General features: G+C 45.2%; 1 protein-coding gene across 1 annotated transcript in view; it reads left to right on the top strand.

Annotated features, from left to right (window-relative positions):
- The first annotated feature begins 348 nt into the window (after positions 1-348).
- Positions 349-26,204, top strand: part of CACNA2D4 (calcium voltage-gated channel auxiliary subunit alpha2delta 4) — a 113,619-nt gene continuing 87,763 nt past the window's right edge. Inside the window, exons 1-10 of the mRNA XM_042838083.1 lie at positions 349-437; positions 5,524-5,605; positions 11,855-11,971; positions 13,461-13,520; positions 15,087-15,249; positions 17,457-17,588; positions 18,476-18,536; positions 19,086-19,236; positions 20,343-20,417; positions 21,217-21,306. Coding sequence (XP_042694017.1) covers positions 349-437; positions 5,524-5,605; positions 11,855-11,971; positions 13,461-13,520; positions 15,087-15,249; positions 17,457-17,588; positions 18,476-18,536; positions 19,086-19,236; positions 20,343-20,417; positions 21,217-21,306 — 1,020 coding nt within the window. The remainder of the gene's footprint in view (positions 438-5,523; positions 5,606-11,854; positions 11,972-13,460; positions 13,521-15,086; positions 15,250-17,456; positions 17,589-18,475; positions 18,537-19,085; positions 19,237-20,342; positions 20,418-21,216; positions 21,307-26,204) is intronic.

Raw genomic sequence — 26,204 nt, 5'->3', positions numbered from 1 at the left:
TTTTGGTCCCGCAGCTGTGAACCCTTTAAAGCAGGCCGGACTGACCTCCGGCTCGAGAAGCTGAAACCCGTCTTCAGGAATCAGAGTAATCCCTGGTGATTTTATCCCACTCCACTTCCCTAAATCTGTGGCTGCTGCTGCTTGGCCAGGGGATTAAGGGGCTGCCAGGGGATTACGTAGCCGCTGCAGCTCGGGGCACAGAGCTGCCTCCTGGCGCAGCCATTGCTTGGGGCACGGGGCCAGCAGCATGGCCAGGGCTGCACAGGGACCCCCGCAGGGCAGCAGGAATGGCATGGATCCTGCACATCCCGCCGGCCGGGCCCCTCGCTGATGATTGGCACATGGAGAATGGACCGTGGAGCCATCCCGCTGCTGCTGCTCAGCTTCCTTTGCCTCCTGCCTGCCGCCCAGCTCCAGACCAAGATACCGCTGGAGACGTGAGTGCTTCTTCTCATTTTGAGGTGGGGGGGGGTGGGAGGGGGATGGCATTCCCTCCAGGTGATGCGAATAGCAGTGGTGATGGATGCTGGCAAGGACACAGGACAGGAGCCACAACTTCAGCTCCCAGCACTAGCACTGCTGTTGAAGCCTCATTTTCCCCACTCGCTACGCAGGGCAGTGACACCCATCTGCTCTAGTTAAGCACCTGGACAGCCACTAATGCTCCAGGATGTGGAAGGCAAAACCAGCTGATGGACACCTTCATCTCAGTGCAGGTGCAAGTTGCGGTGATACAGCCATGGAGGCAAACATAGGCAAGCCCAAAGCCCTCGCTCAGGGCTGCTTTCACGAGTGCTGCTTTGCAGTCTACAGGGATAGCTGTGGCCAGAATCCAGCCTCAGGAGGCACAGGAGATGGGTGGTTGGGTGAGGGCTTGTATCTCAGCATAAAAGCAAGACTGCTGCTGCTTTTACCTTATATATCAGCAGCACTAGCTAAGTGCACTGGAAGCTGATAAAAGCAAGGATGTGCTTATGCACACTTGTATTTATTCCATGTGGATGTCAGCAGGGGAATCTGAGCGGAGGACGGGGCCCACAGCTCCTTGTCTCACCTGCTCTGCTCTGCCTTGGTGTCCACCAGGAGGCTCAGAGTGCCTGGCAGGCCAAGCTTGTGAAAGCCTCACCTTGTTAAGCTGACTTAGGCAAGTTAAATCCTGTCAGGATTAAAAACGTCTGTAGGAGAATTGGTGGGGCAGTGGCTCTGGGGCTGAGATGATTAGTGTAGGGGAGTAGTTAGTGTGTGGAGGGGACAATGCTGCTGTCAAGTTTGTCTGCTAGACCAACCGAAGTCATCTCAGTGCCTTTTGCGGAGAATGAGAAGATGTTTTGCATTCAAAAAGTGCCATCAGGTCCCTTGCAGATATGCTCACCAACACAGCCCTCCTGATTGTTGGAACTGGATGATCTGTAAGGTGCCTTCCAACCTAAGTAAGGCTATCTATGATTCTGTGATTACAAAGCGTGGCACTGACTTCATGCGGGGGGCTCCAGGATGCTTTGCCACCAGGGTTTCATGCACCAAACCCTATACCAGCAAAGTGCTCCTGATGCTGTGCCACAGAAAAGACACAGAGGCCACACAGAGTGATGCCGGCCCACTTCACACATCTGCACAGCCCATTTGTCTCCATGGGTGATTTCGCTCCCTTTGAACTACAGCAGTGTCCCTATGCTCTTTAATAGCAATAGAGATGGGTAGATTTAGGTTAGATATAGGGAAAAAATATTTTACAGTGAGTGGGGTGAGGCACTGGAAGAGGTTGCCTAGTGATTGATGCCCTATCCCTGGAGACAACCAACGTCAGGTTGGATCAGGCCATGGGCAACCTGATCTACCTGTGGTGTCCCTGTTCATTGCAGGGGGCTTGGACTAGATGGCCTTTAAAGGTCCCTTCCAACTGTAAGCATTCTATGATTCTATGGGACTTCAAAAATCCAGCTGAAAGGAACTTCCCAGCAAAAGAGGCGGTTTCTCCCTAAAATTGTTCCCCTCTTTTCTTCTCTTAGCTCCATCAGATAAATTTCAACCTCTATTGTAAAATAAAATTAGAGTTCAAACTCAAAAATAGAATTAAACCTCTATTGTAGAATAAAATTCAACCCCCAACAGCTTCAGGCTATGCAAAATAAAATTGACTCTCTGTGTCCAGAGTGAATGCTGCATGGAAATACCTTTTGGCCTTGAAATCGGTGGCATTAAGAAGACAGCCTGTCCTTTCTGCTGTTTTCACCACTGAATACAAGTGCAGGGATTACAGGCAGGCAATCTCTGGCCAAATCCTTTTCTGATGCGTGTGGTTATAATGTAATAGCCCTTTACTAGTGAGAAAATGGTTGCGTCACTTTGCACAATTTGGAACTTGTTCATATACAAGAATAAAGAATAAACAATAGAAAAAGAGCTTTTCTCCTCTGGTGCCAAAACCAGACCAACAGCTGAATTAATCCCTTGTGTTTCAAATCCACTCATGAATTTGACTGCAACACAAAAGTTGCCCTTTTCAAATATAATTTCAGGAGAGGAAGACATTGGCCAGAGGAGAAAAGAAAGTAAATCAGTAGAAAATGGAGCTGCTCCACAGATTACATGAGGACATTTTGGGGACACGAAACCAAAAGCTTTTAAGCACCAGCTGGGTTTGATCACTGGAAGTGACACAAAACTTAGTTACCCTCTTCTGCCCCCAGAGTCATGCCTCCCCAGAGTCAGCACTGCCCTCGGCTCATCACCGACTTACCTCTTTGCTGGCTTTAATTCCAGCACTGCAAAAATCTGCTCAGCACATTGCTAGCTTCTGGGATACAGATCCAGCACAGAAACCACCTGCCCTTTTCTCCTGGCCTCCACTTGATTTATAAGCTGGCCATAGCACAGGATTTCTTGAGCTGCAAGGGCACTGAGTGTTTGGGCTGGCTTCTCAGCCTCTCTTTGTTGGGGTGCCAGAAATGTTAGGAACTTCTGTGGGGAAAGGTGAAATTCAACCTGGAACAGGCTCCTGCCGTAACCACCTCTATGCATTTTCTTCATCCCCCATGAAACAGCACCATGTATTTTAATTCCCCACTCATCAGCCCTGTCACATAGAGCCTCTCTTTCCGCTTTTTCCTCTTTTTCCTCTCTTTTCTTTCTTTCCTCTGGGTTTCCCACCACTGCTCCCACACTCCAGGTGCTGGCCCTCCCCGCCTTGCTCATCCTTCTCCCTTTGCTCCTCCTCTTACTGTTGCCTGTCCCTCACATAGTGGGTTTTGCCATGCGGATCAGCAGAACATGAGCCCCCAACAGGAAGGGCAGCTCAGACTTGGCCATAGTGTGCAGCCTGAGGCCAACACTCAGCACCTCAGGGACAGGCTTAGGAACTGTGAAAATGCATACATCCCAATGCATTCTTTCCCCTAAGTTATGCTGTTACTGGATGTTTCAACATTCATGTGTTTAGGCTTCTTTTACCATGGCCTCAAAGGCTAAAAAATGAACTTCCTTTTTCCCGTTTCTATGAAAGCTGAGAATCCCACATAATCACGTGGCTTCAGGATTTTACAACCCAGCAGCTCCCTGAGCATTGAGGCTGGGTTTTCCACGAAGCCCTGTGGTTGGCTTCTCTACCAACCAGTAATTGCTAAGCTCATATTGCAGACCCATCGTCTCAATAGCAGCATCGTTCTGCTGAAGCTGTCCAACTACACCCACTGGTCTGAACTTCATATCTCCGACTCTTGTACCCTGTGGAATAGAAAAATTACAAGAAGAGATAGGAAGAAGGTCACATGCATGGCCACAGACACAGCACAAAACAGAAAGTGTAGGATGACATGCCTCTGATTTATTTTATTTAGAAAAATAGGGTAAAAATCACTATTCCAAACTTCATGCTTAAGCTCTTTCTTTCTTCAGTGGAAGGTGAGATCTAGAGAGTATTAGTTAATGTCAGCACAGAACATCTCACACCAAAAAAAAGAACTATGAAACTAGCTGCTGTGTCAAGTTAAATACAGGTTCATAGATATTCAGGCAATAAGCTAATCACTGCAACAGTCAGGAAAGCAATCCAGGAGGGACTCATCTCTCTTTGTGTCTTCTTCTCTTTCCTTTCTCTAGAAATTGCTAGAATGACTGAACTGCAGCAGTAAATCCTGGCCTCCTACCAGGTACCTGTGGTCTTTTTGCTCTAAGAATGAAATGAAGAGATAAAATCTGCCTGTCAAAATAAGACCTAGGCCACAGTGTCCAAACAATGTAGCTGTACTTACTGATTTCAGCTGGTGCTGGCTTACAGCAGATGGAAATGAGTGCCTTGTTCACAATCGAGGAGTAGTTGCGAAGGGCTCTTGCTCGCATTGTGCCTCCTTCATAGGCACTGAGGAGGGGTACTGTTCAGGGCAGAAGTTTTACAGTGGCTTCAAATCATCCCTCATGTCTGCCTGCATTTACAATAGCAGAGCCTAACAGACAGGCTTCCTAGGCTAAAGTTAGTTGTTGTGGTTATTCCACCATTGCTGCGCTGCCTTTGCTCCTGTGTTCATCTTTTTGTCAGCGTATTACCCTGCCTTAACAGTGGTGCAATGTGCTGAGCAATCAGGACTTGGGATTAAAGCCTGCTGAGGGCTGGGAGGTACCTACTGAGAGCCCCAGGTAAGGCTGCAGCCCATAAATAAGTAGTGCATGCTAGTAAGTGAAGGCCCATTTATTTCATTAAATAAATCTCTCCTAAGTGAATCCTTGCTGAAGGAGCTGCATGTAGGTGGAACTGCCTAATGTGAATCATGTAACAGATTTCTGATGAAGTGCTCTGTCAATTATGAGAGCCATCTATTTTCATTTGGATGGCTCAGTGTTCAGACTGCTCTTCAACATCCTTATGTTCTCCATGTGGAATTGCTATCATCAGTTATTTACAGGATGGCACAAATGTGAGTAGTGTTTTACAAGGAGGAAGTGCATAATCTTCTCTGGCATTATGAAGCTGTAGTACCTCCTCTAAGAGCAGTACATTCATCTGGCTCATTAGTCTGTACCCTACACAGCTCTGGGGACTGAATCCAGTGGTGAGTCCTGACAATTTCTTTCAACTCTGATACTTACATCTGCTCAGCAGCCTTGATGTGAGCCCTTCACTCTAGGCTCTGTCTGTAATCAGTGGAGACAAGTATCTCCAGAGAACTATTTGTTTTGCTTTGCTAACAGTAGAAGAAACCAGATGATGTCTAAGACCAAACAAACGACTTTCACACCTCTAAAGGGAGTTGAGACAAATTCCACTTGGAATCAACAGGCAGTGACCAGGGCCAGCATTCACTGATACTCCTTGCTGACAAATGTCCTGCTTATCAGCGTTTTTCACCTTCCTTACTGCTTGTCTTGCTAACTGCTTGGCAAGAAAGCATTACTATTGCCACTCTACAAGTTTGAGAAATATGAGGAGCTTCATACTTAGAAAAATGGAGTTTTCATTGTAAAAAGAAGTAAGTAATTTACTACCTCTGGATTATTAGTACTGATTTTCCCTTTTTTTTTTTTTTTTAGGGTTAAGTCTTGGGCAGATGTCTTTGGTGGTGAGCTGTACTCAATTGTGACCAAGTATTCAGGCTCTCTCCTATTGCAAAAGGTAGGTTAAAACTGTGAGGATCCCACTGGCCTTGCACCCACTCCCCACATAGCCTTGCACCCTCCCCCTCCACTGAAAACCTGGGGTGGAATAAGGCGAGTACACAGCCAACTTTCAAAACCATGTGAGTTCATATCCATGAGAATAGTAATCTCTCATGGCTATGCCAAACTGCAGAGGGTGATCCACATCTTCCCTACTTTCATTAGCCATGGCCAAATGCCACAAAAATGTCCAGTTGAAAAAAAAATAAATGCGCTTTAGCAGTACTCCTCAAGTTCACCCTCTCATTATTTCACTCTCTTTTATGCTAACCCTTCAGTCCTCTTTAAGTGCACATCAGTCCCCGCCTCGTGTGCACATCGCTCATCCGTTTGTCATCACCCCACAATGCCCTCCTGCAGCTCTCCAGCTGGTGCTTTTGTTTATTTCTGCCTCCTCATTTGTATTCCTCCAGTAACTCTTCAAAGCACTTTCCTTGCATTTGAATTGCCTTTAAAATCATCGTTTGGACAGGGTCTCTGAAGCAGGTGTCCTGGAAGCTATGATCTTCCTGAAGAATAAGGACCTCTCCACTAAGCTCTCTGCCAACATTAAAGGATGCAGCTCTAGGGACTTAAAATAATTTTTCCCATTTACGCTCATATAGAATTTGCCCTGTAGTGTTTGATCACTAAAGTCAGAGGTGAATGGCTGCTCCTGTTCTGATCTTTGATCTCTGCACAGTGCTGCAGCAGGGCTGTACTAACCATCCCCTCCTAATTACTACTCAGGGGGCCTGATGGCTGCTGAGCACATCCGAGGGGATATGTTCCCTGCTCAATCTCGTGTGGCCAGCCGGTTTCTTTTCATTTCTTTCTCTGGTTCTTCTCTTCAACACAAGCCACGCACTGCCTATTAGTGCCTTAGGGTGACTGGTTTTTGTCCTTTAGTAACACCCACATCCCAGCACAAAAATAAATAAATAGATAGATAGATAGATAGATAGATAGATAGATAGATAGATAGATAAAATCTAGGTGCTAATGAGCCCCACATCTGGAGAAAGGGAAAGTCTTTGCTAGGCTTTCCTGAGAAAGGCCTTTAGTATTTGTCAAAGATACATGATGATTATCAGTCCTTCTTAGAAGGGATGTGTCACTGTACAATAAATAATTTTCAGCAGATACAGGCAAAAGTTTGCATTTTAGCAATTTTGAGGATTCAATTGCATGACGTCCTCAAGCAGTAGAGCTAGAGTCAAAGTGACAGCAAAGCTACAGCAGTTTGAGTGGACACCCAGTCACCAGTGGACAGTGCACACCCAAAATGAGGCTATCAAATAGTCAGTTATCTGTGTCTGGTGCTGTGTAGGTATTTGATGTCCAATAAGAAGTCTGCAGACTGTAGATTTATTTTTTTTTAATATGTTAAGGGTGCCACTTTATAGTGTCAAGAACTGTTGCTGTCACTGTCTTCTCCATGCTGCTCCGACACTGTCAACCTGCCCCAGCCCTAGCAGAGTGCTAGCAGATTAGGGGGTTTACACTCCTTAAGGTTCAAAAGTCAGTGGGACTTCAGAGGACAGGTTATAGCTTGGAAATGCCAATGTCATTACAAATCAATGGTGGAGGTCAAGGATAGCAGCCATGATCCTGAAGTGGGTTCCAGAATAGCTGTGCTTTGTTGGTTTCATGAAGGTGTTGCAGAGGATCATTTCACCTCCCTCTGTTCACACTGTTTACTTTGTCACTCAGGATCTTGATCTCTTTGGTGTAGGGGTTGTATGAGACCTGTAGATGCTAGTAGACTAGGAGTCACAGCAACCATCTCAAATAAAAATTCACAGCTCTGTTGGCTTTTAGTATAGTTCGTTGTGAGAGAAAAGAACGGATGAAGAAGAGGCCCAATGTAGCCAAATCCATTCTAGAATTCATGTTGAGGGTGGTCAAGGCATCTTCAGTCCTTCTAACAACCTAATCAAGCACAGAGTTGGACACTTTCTCACACTTCCCAAAGCAGGGACACTTCTGTAGGTCTTCCCTTAGTCCCTAACACAGTGCTGCAGACTAACTTCTTGCTAACAGGCAAAATGTTCGTGCCTCATGCATCAGTACCTAAGTGGCTTCAGACTCCAAGTGGCTTCATGGAGATTGCTGCCCCAGTGCAAAGAGTGCAAGGCAGCCTGGCCAGAGGAGCCAAATGTGCCCTAGAGATAAAAGTGTGCGTGCTCCCCAGTTACCTCTCTCATCTGGGACCACTGCCTCTTGTTCATATGAAGTATTTCTCTTTGTGCAAGAGATTCTCTAAGTACAAGGGTGGGGAGTGCAATGCAGAGTGCCAACAATTGTGTCCTCGGGGCTTTTTTAAGTCAATGGGCATTTTCTCTTTGAGAAAATATGGAGACAACTGCACCTTCCAAATTTGATTTCATGTTTCCCCTGTGACTTATAGGTAGTATATTAAAATAGCTAGTTTATTGTTCTGAGACCTGTAATTCCTTCGTTATCTGAATGTTTTGCATGTTTTTGCACCTTCTCCTTACTTAGCATAAATTTTCTTCTGGGCTTAGTTTGCTTGGATTTCTTTGGATTTTTTTTGTTTCCCTCCAGAAGAAACTAAATACTATATTGCAAACCCAAATCTTCTATTTCCCACCAGGCTTTATTGCTTCTGGAGAACTGGTGAGGCAGTAGATATCCTTTGGTTTTGGAAGGGCAGGCTCTCATCCTGGACCAAGCAGCTTTGAGAAAGTCCCAGGTGGCTCTTGGTCTCAGGCAGCCAGGATGCTACCAAATTTAACCTCAGAGAAACAAAAGCTTAGGAGTTGTTTTGATTTGATGGCTGAAGCATTCATATTCACTTGGACATTATGCAGTAGAGGTCAAGAGAAGCTCATGTACCAGTCTGGTATGTGAACCTGGCTTGCTGATGGATCTACACCAAAACACTGGCTAGGGTCTAGGACAGATGACAGCAACATAGCTGGGGTCAGGTGATGATGTGGGAGGCTGAGTAGGAGGACAGTAGCATCTCCCACAGCTTTAACCTTTGGCTTGTTATGTCTGCTGGCAATAGCCTTGCTGCAGCTGTTGTCTAGGGCCTGGGGCCACCAGCTGCAGCCATGCTGGGAGGTCCCTGTGTGGTTTTAGGCTTCTCCCCAGAGCTCAGCTTGCCTCTGAGTGAGGCAAACACTAATCAATCTCAGCAGACCCAGAATTTATTTTTTCCTGTGCTACATTAGCATGATATAGATATTTCTGGGAATTCCTCTCGCTTCCTTCTGAAGCTGAGGAGACAGTTGCCTTCCTTGGTAGATAGAGCTTAGAAAGGACAGCAAGACTTTGTTCCAGATGTGTGATTACTATAAAGCAATGCAGGTAACTACAAAGCAGAGAACAGAAAAATAAGTTCAATCAAGACATGTTTCTGGATGAAGATGAAAGCAATGTCTTTCACACCCTTAATATAGTTTCACTAGCGGTGAGTAATGCAACACTACATACTTCAATGGGCTTAATTTTAAGAAGGTGGGAACAAGAAAATATATTTGGTGACATGTCTCTGTTCACAGTTAAAACTTTAGGTACTGAATTCTAGATCTTCCGCTTTCAATTTGCCACCCCCACAGAAGGAGAATCTTAATGAATTGTCCCTGCTATTTCAGGGAGTGAAGCACCAGAGGAATGTGAAAGAATGTGTTATTTCAATTACCTATTTGGTGCCTTCTCAACATCAGCTGACTGCAGCTCATTCTCCCAAGCCTATAGCTGATTCCCATGTTGGAAAATATAATGATTTGATAACCTGAACTTGTGTTGCAGCTTGGTTGAACTTGGTTGGCAACAAGTACCAGTGATGGCACTTACCATGTTCTTTGTGCCATGGAATCTGGTAACAATACTGAAATTAAAGGTACAACCCTGTTGCCTACCTCTGGGAAGCCTTGCAGTGAATATTCCTTAATAGCAGGAGCCTTTAGTGGCAGGAATACAGATACAAAATGGTTTTATGGATTGTTTCTAGGAGAAAAGCTCAAGGGGGATCTGAGCTCAAACCCCATTTATTCCTCACAATAGCTAATTGAAATTTTGCAAAAAATTTGCCACATCTTCCCAGCACTGGCTAGTTCCCAAGGCTGAGATGTGTATGATATTAGCAGGCTGCTTGAGTTAGCTTGTGATTATATTATGTTGTTAACCTCCACTTTTCAGTGTGTTAAAAGCACACTAAAAATAATTGAGAGGTAATGAACCCTGCTTTTCTTAATCTAAGGACTGACCCAAGGTAGCTGCTGGCAGGTCACTTTGTGAAGTGTACGATGGCTGTGCTAGTGCATTCTCCCCCCATCACTGCTCTCCCAGGAGAGATTAGTCTCCTCCCCCCGAGGAAGGCCTGATTAAACCGTAGCAGAGATCACCTCCCTCCTGCTGAAACCATGACATGGAGCTAAATGGGGCAGGCACCAGCTGGGTGCGTGCTGCAGGCTGGTCATCAGCCAGAGCCCTCCCTCTGGGGCTGCTGAACCTCCCTCTTTCAGCAGTGTGGTTATGCCAACCTCTCTGCTCGACCTGACCTCTTCCTCCTCCTCCTCCTCATCCACCACTGGCCCAGCTATCAGCTGCAGCAGAGGGAATGTGAGGCATTTTTAATCCAGTAAAACCCTTGCTGTTAATCACTGCAGACAGAACTAGCAGCCTCCCCGCCATGCCTGCTGCAGACTGGTTGCTGCTGCTATTTCTGTTTGACCACCTCAGCCTCCAGGGCATTTCTTACTCTGCCTGTGCTTGTTTGCCTTCCCAAGTGGTCAGCGAGCTACTTGAACAAAAGGAGCTGTGCCCACTCACCCCCAAGACATGCAAAGTCCTTTCCCCACCACTTGCCTCTAGTTCAAAAGTGCCACTAAAGCTTTTGCCATCTTCTCGTTCTTTTCACTTCCTCATATTGTACTTGCAAAAAGAGCACATCCCTAGTGAGATTGCTGCTGTGGTGCCAACAGAACATGAAGCTTGTATGAGCTTTAACAAGACCAAGTGCCAAGTCCTGCACTTGGATCACAAACAAACTCATGCAGTGCTATAGGTTTGGGTTGGAGTGATTGGAAATCTGTAAGAGGAGGAAAAGGATCTGGGGGTGTTAGTTAACAGCTGGCTGAACATGAGCCAGCAGTGTGCCCAGGTAGCCAGTGTGCTACCAGGCAACCTGGCTTGTATAAAAAATAGTGCAGCCAGCAGAACTAGGGAGGTGATCATCCCTCTGTATTCAGCACTGGTGAAGCTGCACTTCAAGTATTGTGTTCAGTTTTGAGCCCCTCTCTGCAAGAAGGATGTTTAGGCTCTGGAGTGTGTCCAGAGAAGGGCAGTGGAGCTATGATATGGAGCACAGGTCTTATGGGGGCAGCTGAGGGAACTGGGATTGTTCAATCTGAAGAAGAGGAGACTCAGGGAAGATCTCATCATCCTCTATAGCTCCCTGACAGGAAATTATGGTGAGGGGGGATGAGAGGGATAGTCCTAAACTGTGGCAGGGGAGGTTCAGGTTGGATATTAGGAAACATTACTTCTCAGAAAGAGTGGTGAGTCACTGTAACAGGCTGCCCATGGAGCAGTGGCAGAGTCACCATCCCCTGAAGTGTTTAAGAACCGTCTGGTTATGGCCCTGAGGGACGTGGTCAGTGGGCATGGTGGTGGTGGGTCAGCAGTTGGACCAGAAATTCTCAGTGGTCTTTTCCAACCTTAATGATTGCATGAGAATGGAGGGCATGTGTTTGTTCTAAAGAGAGATATGATGATGGGGGAAGTTCAATTTGTGCCCTTCCACCAAACTGTTCATCATTAATCAAATTGTGTTTTTTGCTTGATTTTCCCTTTTCTTTCAGCTTATCTGTTTGTTAGCTATGGGACTTTTTTTGAAAAGGAGAAATAAAGATTGGACAATTACCCAGTTCAGAAGTGTTCCCAGGCTTTTAATGTCTTCATTAGAGGGAGCTATGCTGATAATTCCTAGGTATATTGTCTTTTTAAGCAGCCACAAGCTCATAATTGGATTGTTTGCTTTTACTTAGTGCTTCAGGTTCTGATCAGGGATCTGCATGTGCACAAATTACAGAGTAAAAAGGGAAGAAACGTAAAAATGGGAGAAGAAGGTAAATTGTGGTGGTTCTTTCAATACATCCTTTGTCACCAGCGACAGTGTCCAGCTAGCAGTAATAGTTTCACCCCTCCTTAAGGACCTCCTGCTCAGCAGGGTTTTCTGCTTTCCCTTGGGCAGAAATACAAAGACGTGGAGCCAACCCTGAAGATCAAAGAGGTGGATGGCCTGGAGCTTGTAAAGAAGTTCTCAGAGCAGATGGAAAGCATGCTCCGCAGGAAGGTGGAAGCTGTTGAGGTATGACCATGGGCGCTGTGGATAGGAAGTCCCCTCCCAGTGGCTCCAAAGCAGCCAGTGCTGGCCTCCCTCTGCCTGCACCAGGGGTACGTGGGCACTGGGGTTGTGTGAGGACTTCCTTGCTGAGCAGAGCAGCTGGCTTCTCTGAGCTTTAAGTAGACACTGGTGGGAGGACGTGGGCGTTCAGACAGGGGAATGCTGGCTGCTCTGTCAGCCCTGAGTAAGAAATAAGACAAAAACAAAGTCTGGGAATAAATATAAGGGAATTAACACTTTTCTCCTTAAAGGTGTTTAATTCTATAGCTGTTAGAAGAAAGGGAAAAGCCTCTGATAAGTGAAAATAAAGTTCATCCTTGCATGATGCCTCTGATAACTGAAAATAAAGTTCACCCTTGCATGATACCCTCTGGCCACTGAAGACTATAGTAGCTTGTTTCAGCTGTTTGTAGCTCAGGGGAAATTCCTGCAGCCCCTGAGCAGGAGCTTCAAGTAAAACACGGGTTTTCAGTGTACAAGGGGAAATGTGGAGTAGGTGGCAAATGGGCTTCAGATGTTGCTTTGTTGTAGATGAGGAGAGCAGGTAATCATTATGGCCCCTCTCACATCTAAGTATCTATCATATTCCTTTGTATTTACACACTATACAAAGCATATTTCTGTAGTCACAGAGCCTTGACTGTTTAAGACATCTAATGTGGAAAAGCCGTTCAGAAACACATCATTTGAATCTTGAAGTGAAATGTGGACATATTTAGATCCAGGGCTTTGGCTCATAATGTTAAATTCACAGCCAGACCTTTCCAGCATTTGGATTGCCTTACCCTTTGTGAAGGAGCACGAAGTATCTTTGCTGAAACTGTCACTAATTGTGCAACTCTGAAAACATGTGCATTCTTATCTGGATTCCTTCCCAGTCTGCATGTGAAGTGAGAATTAGTGCCCTGAAGCATCATATTGGAGAATGCTAGTGATTATATTGGTACCATAAATGGTCAGATCTCATAAACAGCCATAGCATCACGGAGTCCTTTACGAAACCAAGTTACAGTCTTTTTTCTCAGCAACAATGGCAGTCTGAGACTCCTTTTCTTTTGACAAGTTACTGACATCAGTCTGGGTCCAAAATGCCTTTCCCATGGCTTTTTGAAAGGGTTCATGGACAATGAAATATATCTGTTTTTCGTCTAAATGAATATGTCTCTATTTGTGTGTACATGTCCTCCAATGACTGAGACTCTTTGAGAGGCTGTTAGGGACTCCAGAGTAAGCAGGTGTAAATGCACTCAGCAATAAAAGATGTGACTATAACTTCCAAGTCATAAAGCTGCAGCATGGGATGACAGCAGAGGACAGGGAGTGTTTGCAGCCCTGTGTCTTTGTTGTAGTGAAGGGGGCAGTCACATGTCTTTTCATTATATGAGTTGGTGGTGGAAAAGCTTCTGGGGACTTCCCACAGCCTCTCTCGTCTTTCTTTATCTGTTTGCATTAGAGGTTGGTGGAAGCAGCAGAGGATGCAGATCTGAACCACGAGTACAACTCCTCACTGGAGGTAAGCTGGTCCCCGTCAGTGACAAAATATGGTGCATATCTTCATAAGGACCAGGCAACAGGCTGATCTAGCAGAAACCTCCCATCTCTGGCACCTTATGCAGCACACCTGACACTCTATCTTGGAGCCAGGTTAGGAGTATCCTTGTCTTCAGAACACTCAGCTCATCTAGAAATCAACACAACTCTTTGGGCAGATCCCAAGCCTAAGTAACACCTAGGGGATTAGTCTCTTTAGGATGAGAAGGGTTTGGGAAGACATTGGGTTGCTCGATGTTACAATTAAGGTTTTACCTTTATTGCACACCAGCATTGTCATTATGTGACGCATTAGTGCAAATTATCTGGTGCTTCCCTGTTTACTTGCCTGGGAAATTAGCTAAAAATTGGTGTATGAGCAACAGGGAGGGTCCTGCTGCAAAGGTCGTAATGTTATTAATACCTGTAGCAAACTATTAATCCCAACGAGCAGAGTTTCTCACCAGCTGCCATTGACTTTTCTCCAGCTTGCAGACACATACTTGTCAATACTTCCTGTTGGATGAAAGTTTGGTTCTGTCTATGCAATTTGGATAATTGGCTTTCCTTTAGTAACTGTTTGTAACTAAGCAATGGGATTATTGCTGGTGAAGGGAATTGGAGTGCAAACTGATTATTGAAGTTCATTATCCACACTGTAAGCAATGAGTGCATAGCAGAAGTGCAGGCTACTGTTAATGCTAGGAAAGGCAGGGACTGAAAACGCTTCATGAAACCAACCCAGATATCAGTTTTGCCTCTCTTACTCATTTGTTTAAGAATCACATTATAGTCATATTTCTTGCATCAGCTGCACTCGCAGTATCAAGGCACATGGCCCTTTATTCACACACACAGTTCACACCTCTGAGTACTGATAGTACTTGAACATAATAAGACTTTAAAGGGCCTCTTGCCTCAGATAAAGTGAAAAAAAAACACATTAAAAATGGCTGTTATCCAACAGGGAAGACTATCCTGAAGATTCTAACATGTCGGCAGCTGCTAAATCCCCAGAGGGCCTTAACAGGGGAGATTTGTGTTGTCTTTGAGCACCTTCTGCTTTGTCCTTTGCTTTTGATGAGCTTCTGCTGCCTGGAGTGACAGTGAGAGGATAATCCAATCTGAATGTACATCAGGAGTTAACTCCAGTACATGACAGTGGTAGAGACAGGGCGACTAAGGTCAGAAAAGGCATGCAAACCTGAGAGCCAGACCCAGTGAGGCACTCCACCTTTCCGGACAGCAGCTCAAATGCTGCTGAGTGACCATGGCAATCTAACACTGCATCCCTTTGCTCTTAGGAGGCTCTTTGGCAGTTGGCTTGATTATGCTTGAAACCTGCCAATAAGAAACTGGCAGAAACCATCATTTGGGCAGCTTGACACGTTTCATTGGTAGAGGCTGTCATTTGGTACTCATCTTGATTCTAGCTGAAGCCCGCATTCTCCAGATTTCCCTTCTTTTTTATAGGTGAAAGAACATTATTTTTTTCAGGTAGTACTGATCTCTGTACTTTCATAGTCTTTTTCATTATCTTCATTAACAGTTTGATTACTACAACTCCCTCCTGATTAATGAGAAGGATGAAAATGACAATTATGTGGAGCTTGGAGATGAATTCATTCTGGAGCCAAATGAGCATTTCAATAACCTGCTGGTAAACACAACATACAGTGATATCCAGCTCCCTACGAATGTCTACAACAAAGGTAATGGATGGCTGGCCTTTACTTTCTCAGTCCTAGTAGGATGGTGTGAAATCTAAATGGGAGTAATAATACCAGAATAAAGGATGAGGAAAGGAAAAACAAACAAACAAACCAGGTCTGGAAAGGTATTTTCTGAAGACACAGTTATGCCCATGCTGCAGTCTATCACTGTGACAAGACTCAGGTGTAATCTGCTCTTGGAAGGCCTCTAAGTGATACACTGTCCTTCATTTTAGGTAGGCAGTGTAGTCTGTAGGATTCATCTCTATAACCAGAGATGCTATGAAATGAAATGTGATGTGGATTTATTGGAAATTGCTATTCTACACAAAGAGTCTGATCTATCAAGATGTTTAGGTGTCAAGGATCTCATTGATTTCAGCTGAGAAAATAGATCCCAAGTATTTTTGGGTTATGAGAGCCTAACAACTCATGGAGACACTCTTAATTCCCAGTGAGCACACTCAAAGAGGGATGCTGACAATTCACAGCTACTACTGGAGCATGACTGTTCTGGGCTATTTGCTTTTCTCAATAAGACTTTAGTAGCTGCAGGAGACCAGGAAGACCCTGAGGCTCATATAGCCTCATTTCAGCCCAGTCTGTCCTTTCTCCCTTGCACACTGATGCCATTCCACCTATGCACCAGGGAATAGTCCGTCTTCAAGACAGTGCACACACTGCAGAAGCTGCTGGCTAGAATCTAGTTGTGACTGTCCTAAGTTTGCTGCTGTGTTTGGTCAACACACAAAGATGCTTTGAACTGGCTCCTTGCCTGGCACCCAGTTGGTTCTTCCTGTTGAATGCATTTGGGAAACAAACAAAAAATCCATTATTTCTTTCATAGATGGAGCTCTTTTACAAGCCTCAGGACCAGATGGGGCTGGCACTGTTGACTGAGCTTACAACTGGTACATTATTTAGAGGGACAATAGAAGGAGTTTCATTTCTCGCCAGATTTTAAATTAATTTCATCTGGTCTGAGACCCCCAGACACAAAAACTTGCATACAATCAAGCCACCAGCAGGGCTGGCTGCAGCTGAGCATGAGGCAGGGAGCTGGCTGCAGTGGCACACGAAAAGGTGGCCAAATGGCTTCTGTCGGAGACAGCAGCGATGCTATACCCAACTATCTGATTACTTGTCTGTACAACTGGACAAAAAGCATCCAGCTGCTCTTGCTGCAACTGGAGAACAAGCAGGATAAGGAGAAGGAGATGGTGAAGACCATTTCCACACCTGGGGCTCCTCTCAGGAGCAGGCCTGGCAGCATTTGCTCTTTCTGTCATGTATGACAGTGGGCTCAGCAAGCTTTTGCTCTCCAAAGCTCCTTTGGTTCCTTTCCTGCATGAGCTACTTTGATCCTCTCACTGGGGAGCCACTGTTAAATTTTGCCCCTACTTTGAAATGACTAAACAGGAAGTGGTAGGTCAAATTCCTATCCTGTTTGACATTAATACTGTTAATCCTGTTGTGACCATTTTCCTGCAATTCCCTTCTATTGCTGCTGCTCTGTTTGGTCCCCTGAGGCAATGACTCAAAACAGACACTGCATGTACACTGCTTCCTACGACTTCACACAAATCTGCAACTTTTTATTGGTTCTGATGAGACTGAGGGCAAGGGAGGACAGCTCAAGCTTTCTGAAGGAGAGGGAAAGCAAGGAAGAAAAATGTGAGGAAAAAGTGGAGAGACAAAAAACAGCATGTAAAACCTAGGGCTCCTCTGTCTTGGGGAATTGCATCATGGGGACTAAATTTAAACACTGCAGAAAGGCTGTTCCACTTAGTGGTAAGCAATTGCTTACATCAGCTCAGGCCTGTCTGTGCTCACTTGCTTATCATCTCTAGTCTCTCAGAGCCCTCTTCCAACTGCGTGTAACAGAAATGGGGATAATGCCCAGCTGGGAACACCTCCAGCCACCAGGGATGACCTGCCCTCCATAGCTGGCTTAAACTATGCATTTTACTCCCTCCACTGCTTCTACTGAAGAGCTGCTGGTGAGGGGACATCCATCATTGTGAGGCACTGTGATGAAGAGACATGATTTTGGGCAGATCAGGAAGAAACACCTTTGGAGAAGGCTGTATTCCTCCAGAGTCATCTTCATTCCCATCCCAATCTGCATCCTGAAGGAGGGTGAGGCATGAGAGTCTCCCCTCCTATATATCCCTTTTTTGCTCATTTTCTATTCTTTTTCTCTGCAGATCCTGACATCTTGAATGGTGTTTACATGTCAGAAGCCTTGAACCCTGTCTTTGTGGATAACTTTGAAAGGGATCCTACGCTGACCTGGCAGTACTTTGGCAGTTCTACAGGGTTCTTCAGGCTCTACCCAGGTAAGAGCACAGCCATCAGCCCAAGTCTTTCAGCACAGAGCAGGATGGAGCAGAGCTGTGTGAGAGCCCAGGATGGGGATAGCATGTCCTCATGAAGGACAAGGTGTGGTGAACCAAAAGTCTCACTGCTACCTTAGGCTGAAGCAATAGCATCCATAGCGGGCATAAAGCCTTATTTCTTTCCCGGATTGGCCACCAGGTATGCTGCACTTAAAGCCCCAGAGAAGCCTGTTTGTAGGACTGTGCCTTGGACAGGCTGCCCTACAAAGAAGCTTACTGGACTGGGTGTAATCTTTTCACTTCCATGCTGTTTTTAGTTGCAGTCACAGTGCCACAGCCCTTTTTCATGCTCAAGGCCACACATGCCCAAAACAGTTGCTCAGCCTGACTTACCTGATCACCAGTTCTGAGCATTGTGTAAGGTCACAGCACTAGAGGGAGGGCCCACGCACACTTGGAGGAGGCTGGGAGACCCTCCACAGCTGCAACGTGACCTGGTGGCCTCTCTGTGAGATGGCTGTGTGCCCTTGCTCTATGACCTGTCTGCCAAGTGTTATGGAAGGGAACAGAGGGATGGCTGAGCAGAGCCTCCAGCAGGGAACATAGGACACATTGCTCTCTCTGCAGCTGCTGCCTTATGCTCTTGATGAGAAAAAAAATGTGGAGAACTACATCAGAATGTTTAAAGTAAGTGCAACTGCTCCTCAAATTTTACCAGACTACAAGGAGACACCAGCCAACACCTGACAATGTTCATTAATAAAATTTTAATAGTTTTCTGGGAACTGCTGAAGACCACAGAACTCTGCTAGTGCTTTGGATACACTGGCAGGGAGTCCACGCCTGTTTATGTACATGCTGATTGCTCCCTTTGCTGCTCCCCTCAGGAATAAAGTGGCTACCAGATGAGAATGGGGTCATCTCCTTTGACTGCAGGAATCGTGGCTGGTAAGCATTGTGGAGAAAGTTGGTTCTCCCCTCTTCCTCTTTTTCACAGTGACACCTGAGGAGCTGCTGAGCAGCAGTCACTGTGCCATGCTGTTCATGAAGGAGAAGGGTACATAACTAGAGGCTTGACACTAGACAGTGCCAACTTTCCATAGGGGATCTGACCTGTGCCACGTAGAAAGTACCACATGTGCTTCCTTCTTAACCTGCAGCTAGAGGAATGGGACTGTTTACACAGAAAGGCAGGCATTTGCTCAGTTTGTTCAGCACAGCTAAATGGCATAAGTGTAGTATAGTAGCAGTTGTCACTCTTGCTGAAACCTGGACATATGTCTGCAGCTGTCCCAACTCTTGTCCATGTGTGAAGAGGCTGGAGCCACTGGGAGAGGCAGGTGGGTAGCAAGAGCCCTGCTGTTGAACAGCTGGACCCTATGGGATAGCCATACTCACAGTGCATGTCATGCTGTGGCTCACATCACCCAGATGCGTATGCCCAGAAATCCTCCACTCCACTCTTTCATGGTTTCTTGTATTCCTCTTTTTACCAAGGTACATCCAAGCAGCCACCTCTCCCAAGGACATTGTCATCATTGTGGATGTCAGTGGAAGCATGAAGGGCCTGCGGATGACCATTGCCAAACACACCATTGTCACCATTCTAGATACCCTTGGGGAAAATGACTTTGTCAATATCATTGCAGTAAGTATGTCTTTGGTCGGGATGCACTGGTGCTACTCTCTCCCTTTTCAAGACCCTGGCCATGATAAGAATGGTCTGATTATCCAGAGAGAACCAGCACCAATGAACACAAAAGGAATTTTTTTCCATGATTCACAGTGAGACTGGGGGATTCTGAGTCAGGTTAGAGACAAATGACTGCTCACCTTTTCATTCTCAAAGCTAATTCAAGCACTGCCTCTTTCACCAGGCTTTCTATACGAGTCTGCCAAGGCACAATCACCAAGATATAACATCTACTTTTCATGGCAGCTTTCCCATTGTGTAACATGGTTAGAAACTCCAGTGGTGACAGCTCTGTCTTTATATGGATGAACGGAGGGAGAGATGAATAGTGTTGGCAGATAAAAGGAAGGAAATTGTTGAAAAGATGTAAATATAATCTACTCTTAAAAAAAAAAATAATCACAGAAAGGTCAGGTGATGTTACACCTACACTAAGAGCCTTCTGGTTCAGATATATTACAGCCTGGCCTAAGGTCCCATTGATAAGCTGAGCATTGGTAACCATCAGTAATTACCACCTTAGTCCATTACAAATGTACTCATCTGAACCTTAAAGGAAAGGGTTTATAATGGCATCTCCTTTCTCACATAAATATCAGGCTGGAAGCAGACACTGCACTAATAATTGTAATTCAGTGGATGTGGGGTAACTTAATATATCATTATTTAGCTGAGTATCAGAGACATTGACTGCTGGGCTATAAAACCATTGACAAGGTTCATCTTATGACTGGGGCTCGAAGTCTACAGAAGTCAAAAAATATGTGCAAATATTATAAACAATTGTAAGAAGGGGCACAAGCTTGCAGAGCATGGAGATCTCTAGAGTCTGAGTGGGAAAAAAATTATTGTATATGTGGATATGCCCAAATGTAATGCAGCAAACCCTATAATTAACAAATTATTTAAACATACATGGGTTTTATCAAAATTGTATTTTTCCTTGATTACTGCAAACAATTTGAAAGGGAAACATTTATAAAATGTGTTAACGATTAATAATGCTTTTCAGCCTTCACCCAGGACATTGCACCAACTTTCTTCTCATTTTATCTTTGCAGTACAATGATTATGTTCATTTTATTGAACCCTGTTTTAAGGGTATCCTGGTCCAAGCAGACAGAGACAACAGAGAGGTAAGTACCAGGCTTCCACTAATGCTATCTAGACAAGGCAGCGATAAGTGGTAAGTGCGTGGAGTTAAGATGCTTCAACATGAAACTCTAAGAGCAAGAAACAGTTATCTCCTAGAAGCATGTAGGTCTGTATTTCAGAAGCAAGCACCAGCTCAGTGGTGTGTACTGGCTCTGGTTCAACTTTGCATAAAGGTACCATGACATTGGGTTAATTTGTTGCTAAATGGCAGCAACCACTTCACATCATTCATCAACTTTCTCTCCAAATTTCTTTCCCAGCCTAGCTCTGGGCTGCAGAGTACGCCCTCAGAGGGTGACATCTCCTTGCAGCGTTTCCCAGCGGACCCTCATTTATTTTGGACCTTGTCCATTTTGTGGAGAGCACTCTCTGAGGGTTTTGTCTCAACCAGATCAAAGCCAGCTTGAATGCTTGTTTTCTTCTTCTTTATTCTGTTGCTCTCACATGCACAGGAATGTCTGTTGGTGTTGTTGTCATTTTTCCTGAAGGAGTGGATAGATGAAAGTCTAATTTCTAATTTTTATTTTTTTTTTCCCCCTTTTGGGATGTTTCACGGTCCACTGGGACTTCACAGTCCAAGGGCTGTGCTCTGTAATGCAATGGTTCTGCTAACAGCACAGCCGCTTCTCCACCTTCATCCATGGCGGTGTGACACTGCGCTGCCAGCGATGAAAAAAGGGTGGGAGTCCACGAGTATGGACTCTCCAGGTCTCCCTTTCTTCCCTCCTCCAAGGATGAGCCTACCTGCAGCTCATCACTACTTTTCTGGGTTCTTGACAGCATTTCAAGCAGCTGGTGGACGAACTGCAGGCAAAAGGAGTGGGAACGGTGAACAAGGCCTTGACAGAGTCCTTCAAAATCCTGAGGGAGGTAAGAGGCTCTGTGCTGATGCTCACACAGGGCACGTGTATCCCTGCTCTCTCCTTTGTATCTGATGTAGCATATTTACCATGATGCTATGGGGAGAGTTGATACGGGTTGTGCAAACTACTCTGATGGGTTCTGAATTTGTGACAAGAGTGACCAGGTGTAGGTTTGTGTGTAATGCTGCTAACCTGCCCAGGATGGCAGTTGAGTGCCCAGGGGAGCAGTGCTCGTGGGTATGTAGACCCCGCAGATGGGGGGACATCTCCTCACTTGGCCCCACTGAATCATCCCCTCCTCCTCCTCATTGCTGTGTTTCACTGGCTCATCACAGGCCAGGAGGATTTTGGCTGTGATAAGATTCATAAATAATTCATTGCCTTATGTGAACATTTGTGATTTCTGCTTGGAGGTAAATGTGTGACTGAATTCCATTCCTTAAGAAATATTAACCAAAAAAGGCTGCTGGATACCCCATCCTCCTCACTACTTTGTCTGTAGTGAGTTAGGTGGAAAAAATTCCATGCCCTTGGTGCTGGCAAAATATATGTAGCAGTATGATGCCAGTGGTCCAAATAAGGATGCTGATGTTAAAGGTTGTAACAGAAATGTTGGCATCCTGGGAAAGATACTCCACTCTTACTCATTTTGCAGACTGTAAGTTTAAGCTCATTGACTATGCAGTGACCATGTTCCTAATTTATGCTGGTGCAAGTATGATCAGAGCTGAATCAACCAGTGGTGGTGACTGAACTGACTTGGCAGCAGTAACTAAAGCTTGATGAACCTAACGGCTACCTGAGAAGACTAGTTTAGCATCATCACTGATGTAATTTGACATCTTTTGCAGAAGATAATTGCTTAGATGACCATGGAAACAGTAATGATACAAACCTAGAACAATTACGTGCACTAGATGTCTGTTAGATTTACCTGAACGTATCCTCACATTTTATGGCAAAATAGATTTTATCTTCATAACAAAAGACCTAGAGCATATGTAGGCTTGAGCAGTATAAATAAGAATACTTAAACCGTTGTTCCCCCAGAATGAAACTGGTTTCTTAAAGTCTAACATGTCACTGGTTATGTACAGTGACAACAGATTGAAGATGCTTAACGCAGTTCAGCTGCAGGCCCTCTCAACCAGCACAGCTTTGCAGGGTTCAGTGGAGAAGAATGGAGCACAGCCCTGAAGACAACCTCCTTGTCCCAGCTGACATAGCAGGCAGCTCTGCCAGGCATATGATCTCTCCCACGAGAGATTAGACTGCACACCTTCTCCCTCATTGGACAGGCAATCCCCAAGTCTGCAGAAGGACGTCCCTGCAAGCATATGTGTGCTTTAAGGACTTTGAAATCTCTCAAGGCTTTACTAGATCCCAGTCAGTCACAGGGGAGGAAAGGGGTCTGCATCACCTTGTCCTGAAACAAACCTGTGGTGCTGCTGCCATGGTCATGCAGATAAGGCATGCAATGGCAGGGCTGGAGTGCAGCCTGGGTGGAAGCAGCCACCCCACCTCCATCAGACAAAATCCACATTCTCAGCATGTAATCATAACTGTTCCTCACAGATTGTCTGTCCTGTTATTGTTCACAGCAGCATACGCAAGAGAATGAAAGATGCTACATCACACTGATGAAATGGGCTTTGCTGATTACAATAGACAACCAGTAATAATATCTATAATGAAAGTGACTGCAAAATTTCCCCGGTAATTTTCCTCAGCCCAATTGCTTTTAGAATTAATAGCCTGGCAGAGACGTATTCGGGTGAGCTACGAGTGGCAGAGGGGGGTGAAGGAGAGTACAGTGTCTCACCGCCCTTGTTTCCCTCTGTGATGCCCTGGGGGAAGCAGGGCATATTTTAATCTCAAACGCAATCCGCACAGCAGCTCCAGGAGCACGGTTAGCCACAGCTTCCCCTGCCTCTGCCACGCTCCATAAGCCACTTACACTCTCTGTTTCAATTTAGCCACACACCACGGAGTTTCACTGAAATATGCATCACAGGGGAACCGATGGTGCTAAGCATGGCATTCAGAAAGCGCTTTCAAATTCTCAAGCGTCAAGCGCAGTCTTCTGAGTTCCTTTCTGGCTTATCGAGTTCGAGTCTGTCTCACTGCTGCCTTCTCTCCTCCCACATGCTGGGCACACCTCCTCGCTCTTTTCCATCAGTTGTGTACATCTCAGTTTGGCCTCTCTGCCCCCCCTGGAGCAGAGTGCTCCCAGCACTGCCGAGTGCTGCAGCCAAGAGCTATCAAGGGCTAAGCGGAGCATAATAATTATTTTCCTTGTCTTACACTCCACAGCCCTCTGTTAACGCAACAAAAGACAACAGTTACCTTTCTTCAGATGCTGTCACATTGTTAATTCATAGGCAGCTGATCTGCCTCCGCAGTATTCCTCTCCGGCCAATGTTCAGCCTCCTCTTCCGCACTGGAGCCTCTGATTATTCTTCCCAGTGTAAATAAATTGTAAATATATTTTTATATTTGTATAGTCATGCCATATATATGTATGTACATACATATCTATGCAAATACACTCCCCCAAATCCTAGGGGCATCATACATACCTTCATATATTCATTACAGTCAACCTCTTAGGATAAGGCCGTGCAAAATCTGGGGCTCTTTTGGGTCCTCCTTTCTTAGGGCCCTCTATGTAAGTAGGCATTTTGAAAGCTGATCCCATGGAGGAAAAGGAAGCCTGGATTTTGCTCTCTGAGGCCACCACGGAACAAACTCTGCTCCTAACACCAAGCTGTTTTAATGGCACCCTGACTCACTGCTGCACTCAGAAGTGACAGAAATTGTGAGATTAATTATGACTAGCTCATTCCCAAATGACTATGGGTAAAAAAGAAAAAGAAAAAAGAAAAAGTGAAACTGGTAACAAATTGGCCTTTGATGAAATATGAATATCTGAGAACTAGTGTCATGGAGAGAGTAAACCTGTCTGATGTAAGAAATTGAAAGAGTTTGCAGCCTCTTACATCCCACCTAGCTGGGACTTTACCTCTGCATACTCATGGTAGGACTGTCACTATTTTTTCTAGCACTGGTGTAGATGCTTAAGGACAACTTACCCATCTTTCCTATGTAAAATGTACTTTCTGGCAGTTCCTTGTTGCCCTTTGGGATCTCGGTAAGGTCCCAGTCTGGTCTCAGCCCACAGGGCAAGCAGTCCAGCAGCACGTTCTACAGTTCTTACCCTTTCTGCTCAGCACAGATTATTTGAATGCTTTCAGTTTGCTTTTTCTTTAATCCAATCACTTTGTGACCCTCCCTGTAATTCTTTCTTTTCTTTCTTACCACTTCAGACTGTACCCAGCCACTACAATACTGTTCTTTTGATGATAAAACATGGAGGCTATAAAGCATCTTTGTCTGATTATTTCTCTGCTGTTTTTGTTGTGGGCTTTTTTTTGTTTGGTTTGTTTTGTTTTACCATCTGCCAATGTACTCTGTACTCCCTTTCTTCTCACCAGAAAGTTTATAAATCTTTTCTTGATTCCACTCACATCTTTCTGGGCTTGGATTCTGCAGTATATTTTTCAGGATGTGCAAAGTTCAGAATTTCCTGCTCGCCAGCCTCTGCAATTCTGCTTAAAGCCATCTCTTGTTTCTCCTTCAATGACTTTCTGTTTCCTTCCTTAGTGCTAACCTTCTGCCTAGGGGGGACTTGTCAATAAGTTTGAATGCCTCATAATTCTGAAGGCATGTCTGTGTGAATGTGGGGCAGACAGAGGTGGAGGGGGACACTCAGCCATTTGGCCAGATGGGTGTACCATTATTCTGGGGGTGCATATATCACTAAGCTTTGCTCATGTTCCCATTGCTTCACCATTGTTTTGACCAGGCTGAAACTGCAAAGTAAATAGCAATGAACAAATAAGTGAGCGTAAGACATCATGACCCTGAATGAATTAGATCATGCCTGTTCCTCCTGGCAACATGACCAAACTTATACAGGAGAATACATGGCCCCAACCCTCATTCACAGACCTCATCTCTAGCCCACACCCCTTCAGACATCTGTCTCTGGGCATCTTGCTCCCCATCTCACCTTATTTCACACCCTTAAGTCTTCAGTCAGAGCAGGGAATTACGTTCAGAACTTTGTGTGAGTGTTTCTAGATCATTTGCTACAGCTGCAGCCAGCCACAAAAGGATCCAAACATCAGGGATTACCTCTTGCTCGTTTGTTTTCTAAATCTGTCTTTTTAATCTCTATTTCTGTGACAGTGATGATCTCATTTTCCCTGTTGAAAATATCATCTACTCCAGTAATTAGGAGATTGCTGGTTCTGATACAGCATCTAATTTCTTAGTATCTCAGTATTATGAAGTCTAAAGAAGCTAGAGAGGAGATGTCTGAAGTAGTTTGCTGACAACCTTAATAAAACATTAATGTAATAATTGCCCAAACAAAATACTTTGCAGATTGCAACGGTCTGAATAAGCTGCTTTTGTAATTACAAGGCTTGCGTATCTGTGATACGGATCTTATTCTGATGTCTCCTGCACCACCATAACCCTGCACCTCAGTGATGAAAACTTACATTTGCCATTCTCTCTGGAAACCGTTGATATCTGTCCTAGGAATAGCTCACCTGAGATTCCTTCTCATCTTCCTCATCTGGTGGTTTTATAGCACAATCCCACGTGGCTATCAGCTGCTTTTCCCTTTTCCTCCTTTGTACCGAAAGGCATCCTGTTCTTGCTGCTGTTCAGCACTACCAGGCTCTGCCTTGGGTCCCCTTGCCAAGCAGGAGAAACTCCTGCTGTGACACTCCTGGGGCCTCCAGCTATCCTGCAGCTGGCACTCAGGGCTTTTCCATGGTACAAGGTGTAGAAACTTCCTGGACCATTGGAAACATCAGTGCTTGGGGACTCCAC

Source organism: Centrocercus urophasianus, unplaced genomic scaffold (assembly GCF_019232065.1).
Source record: "Centrocercus urophasianus isolate 14NV4802_14NV808 unplaced genomic scaffold, USGS_Curo_1.0 seq_73, whole genome shotgun sequence".
NCBI lineage: Eukaryota > Metazoa > Chordata > Aves > Galliformes > Phasianidae > Centrocercus > Centrocercus urophasianus.
This window is presented reverse-complemented; position numbering and strand designations above follow the sequence as displayed.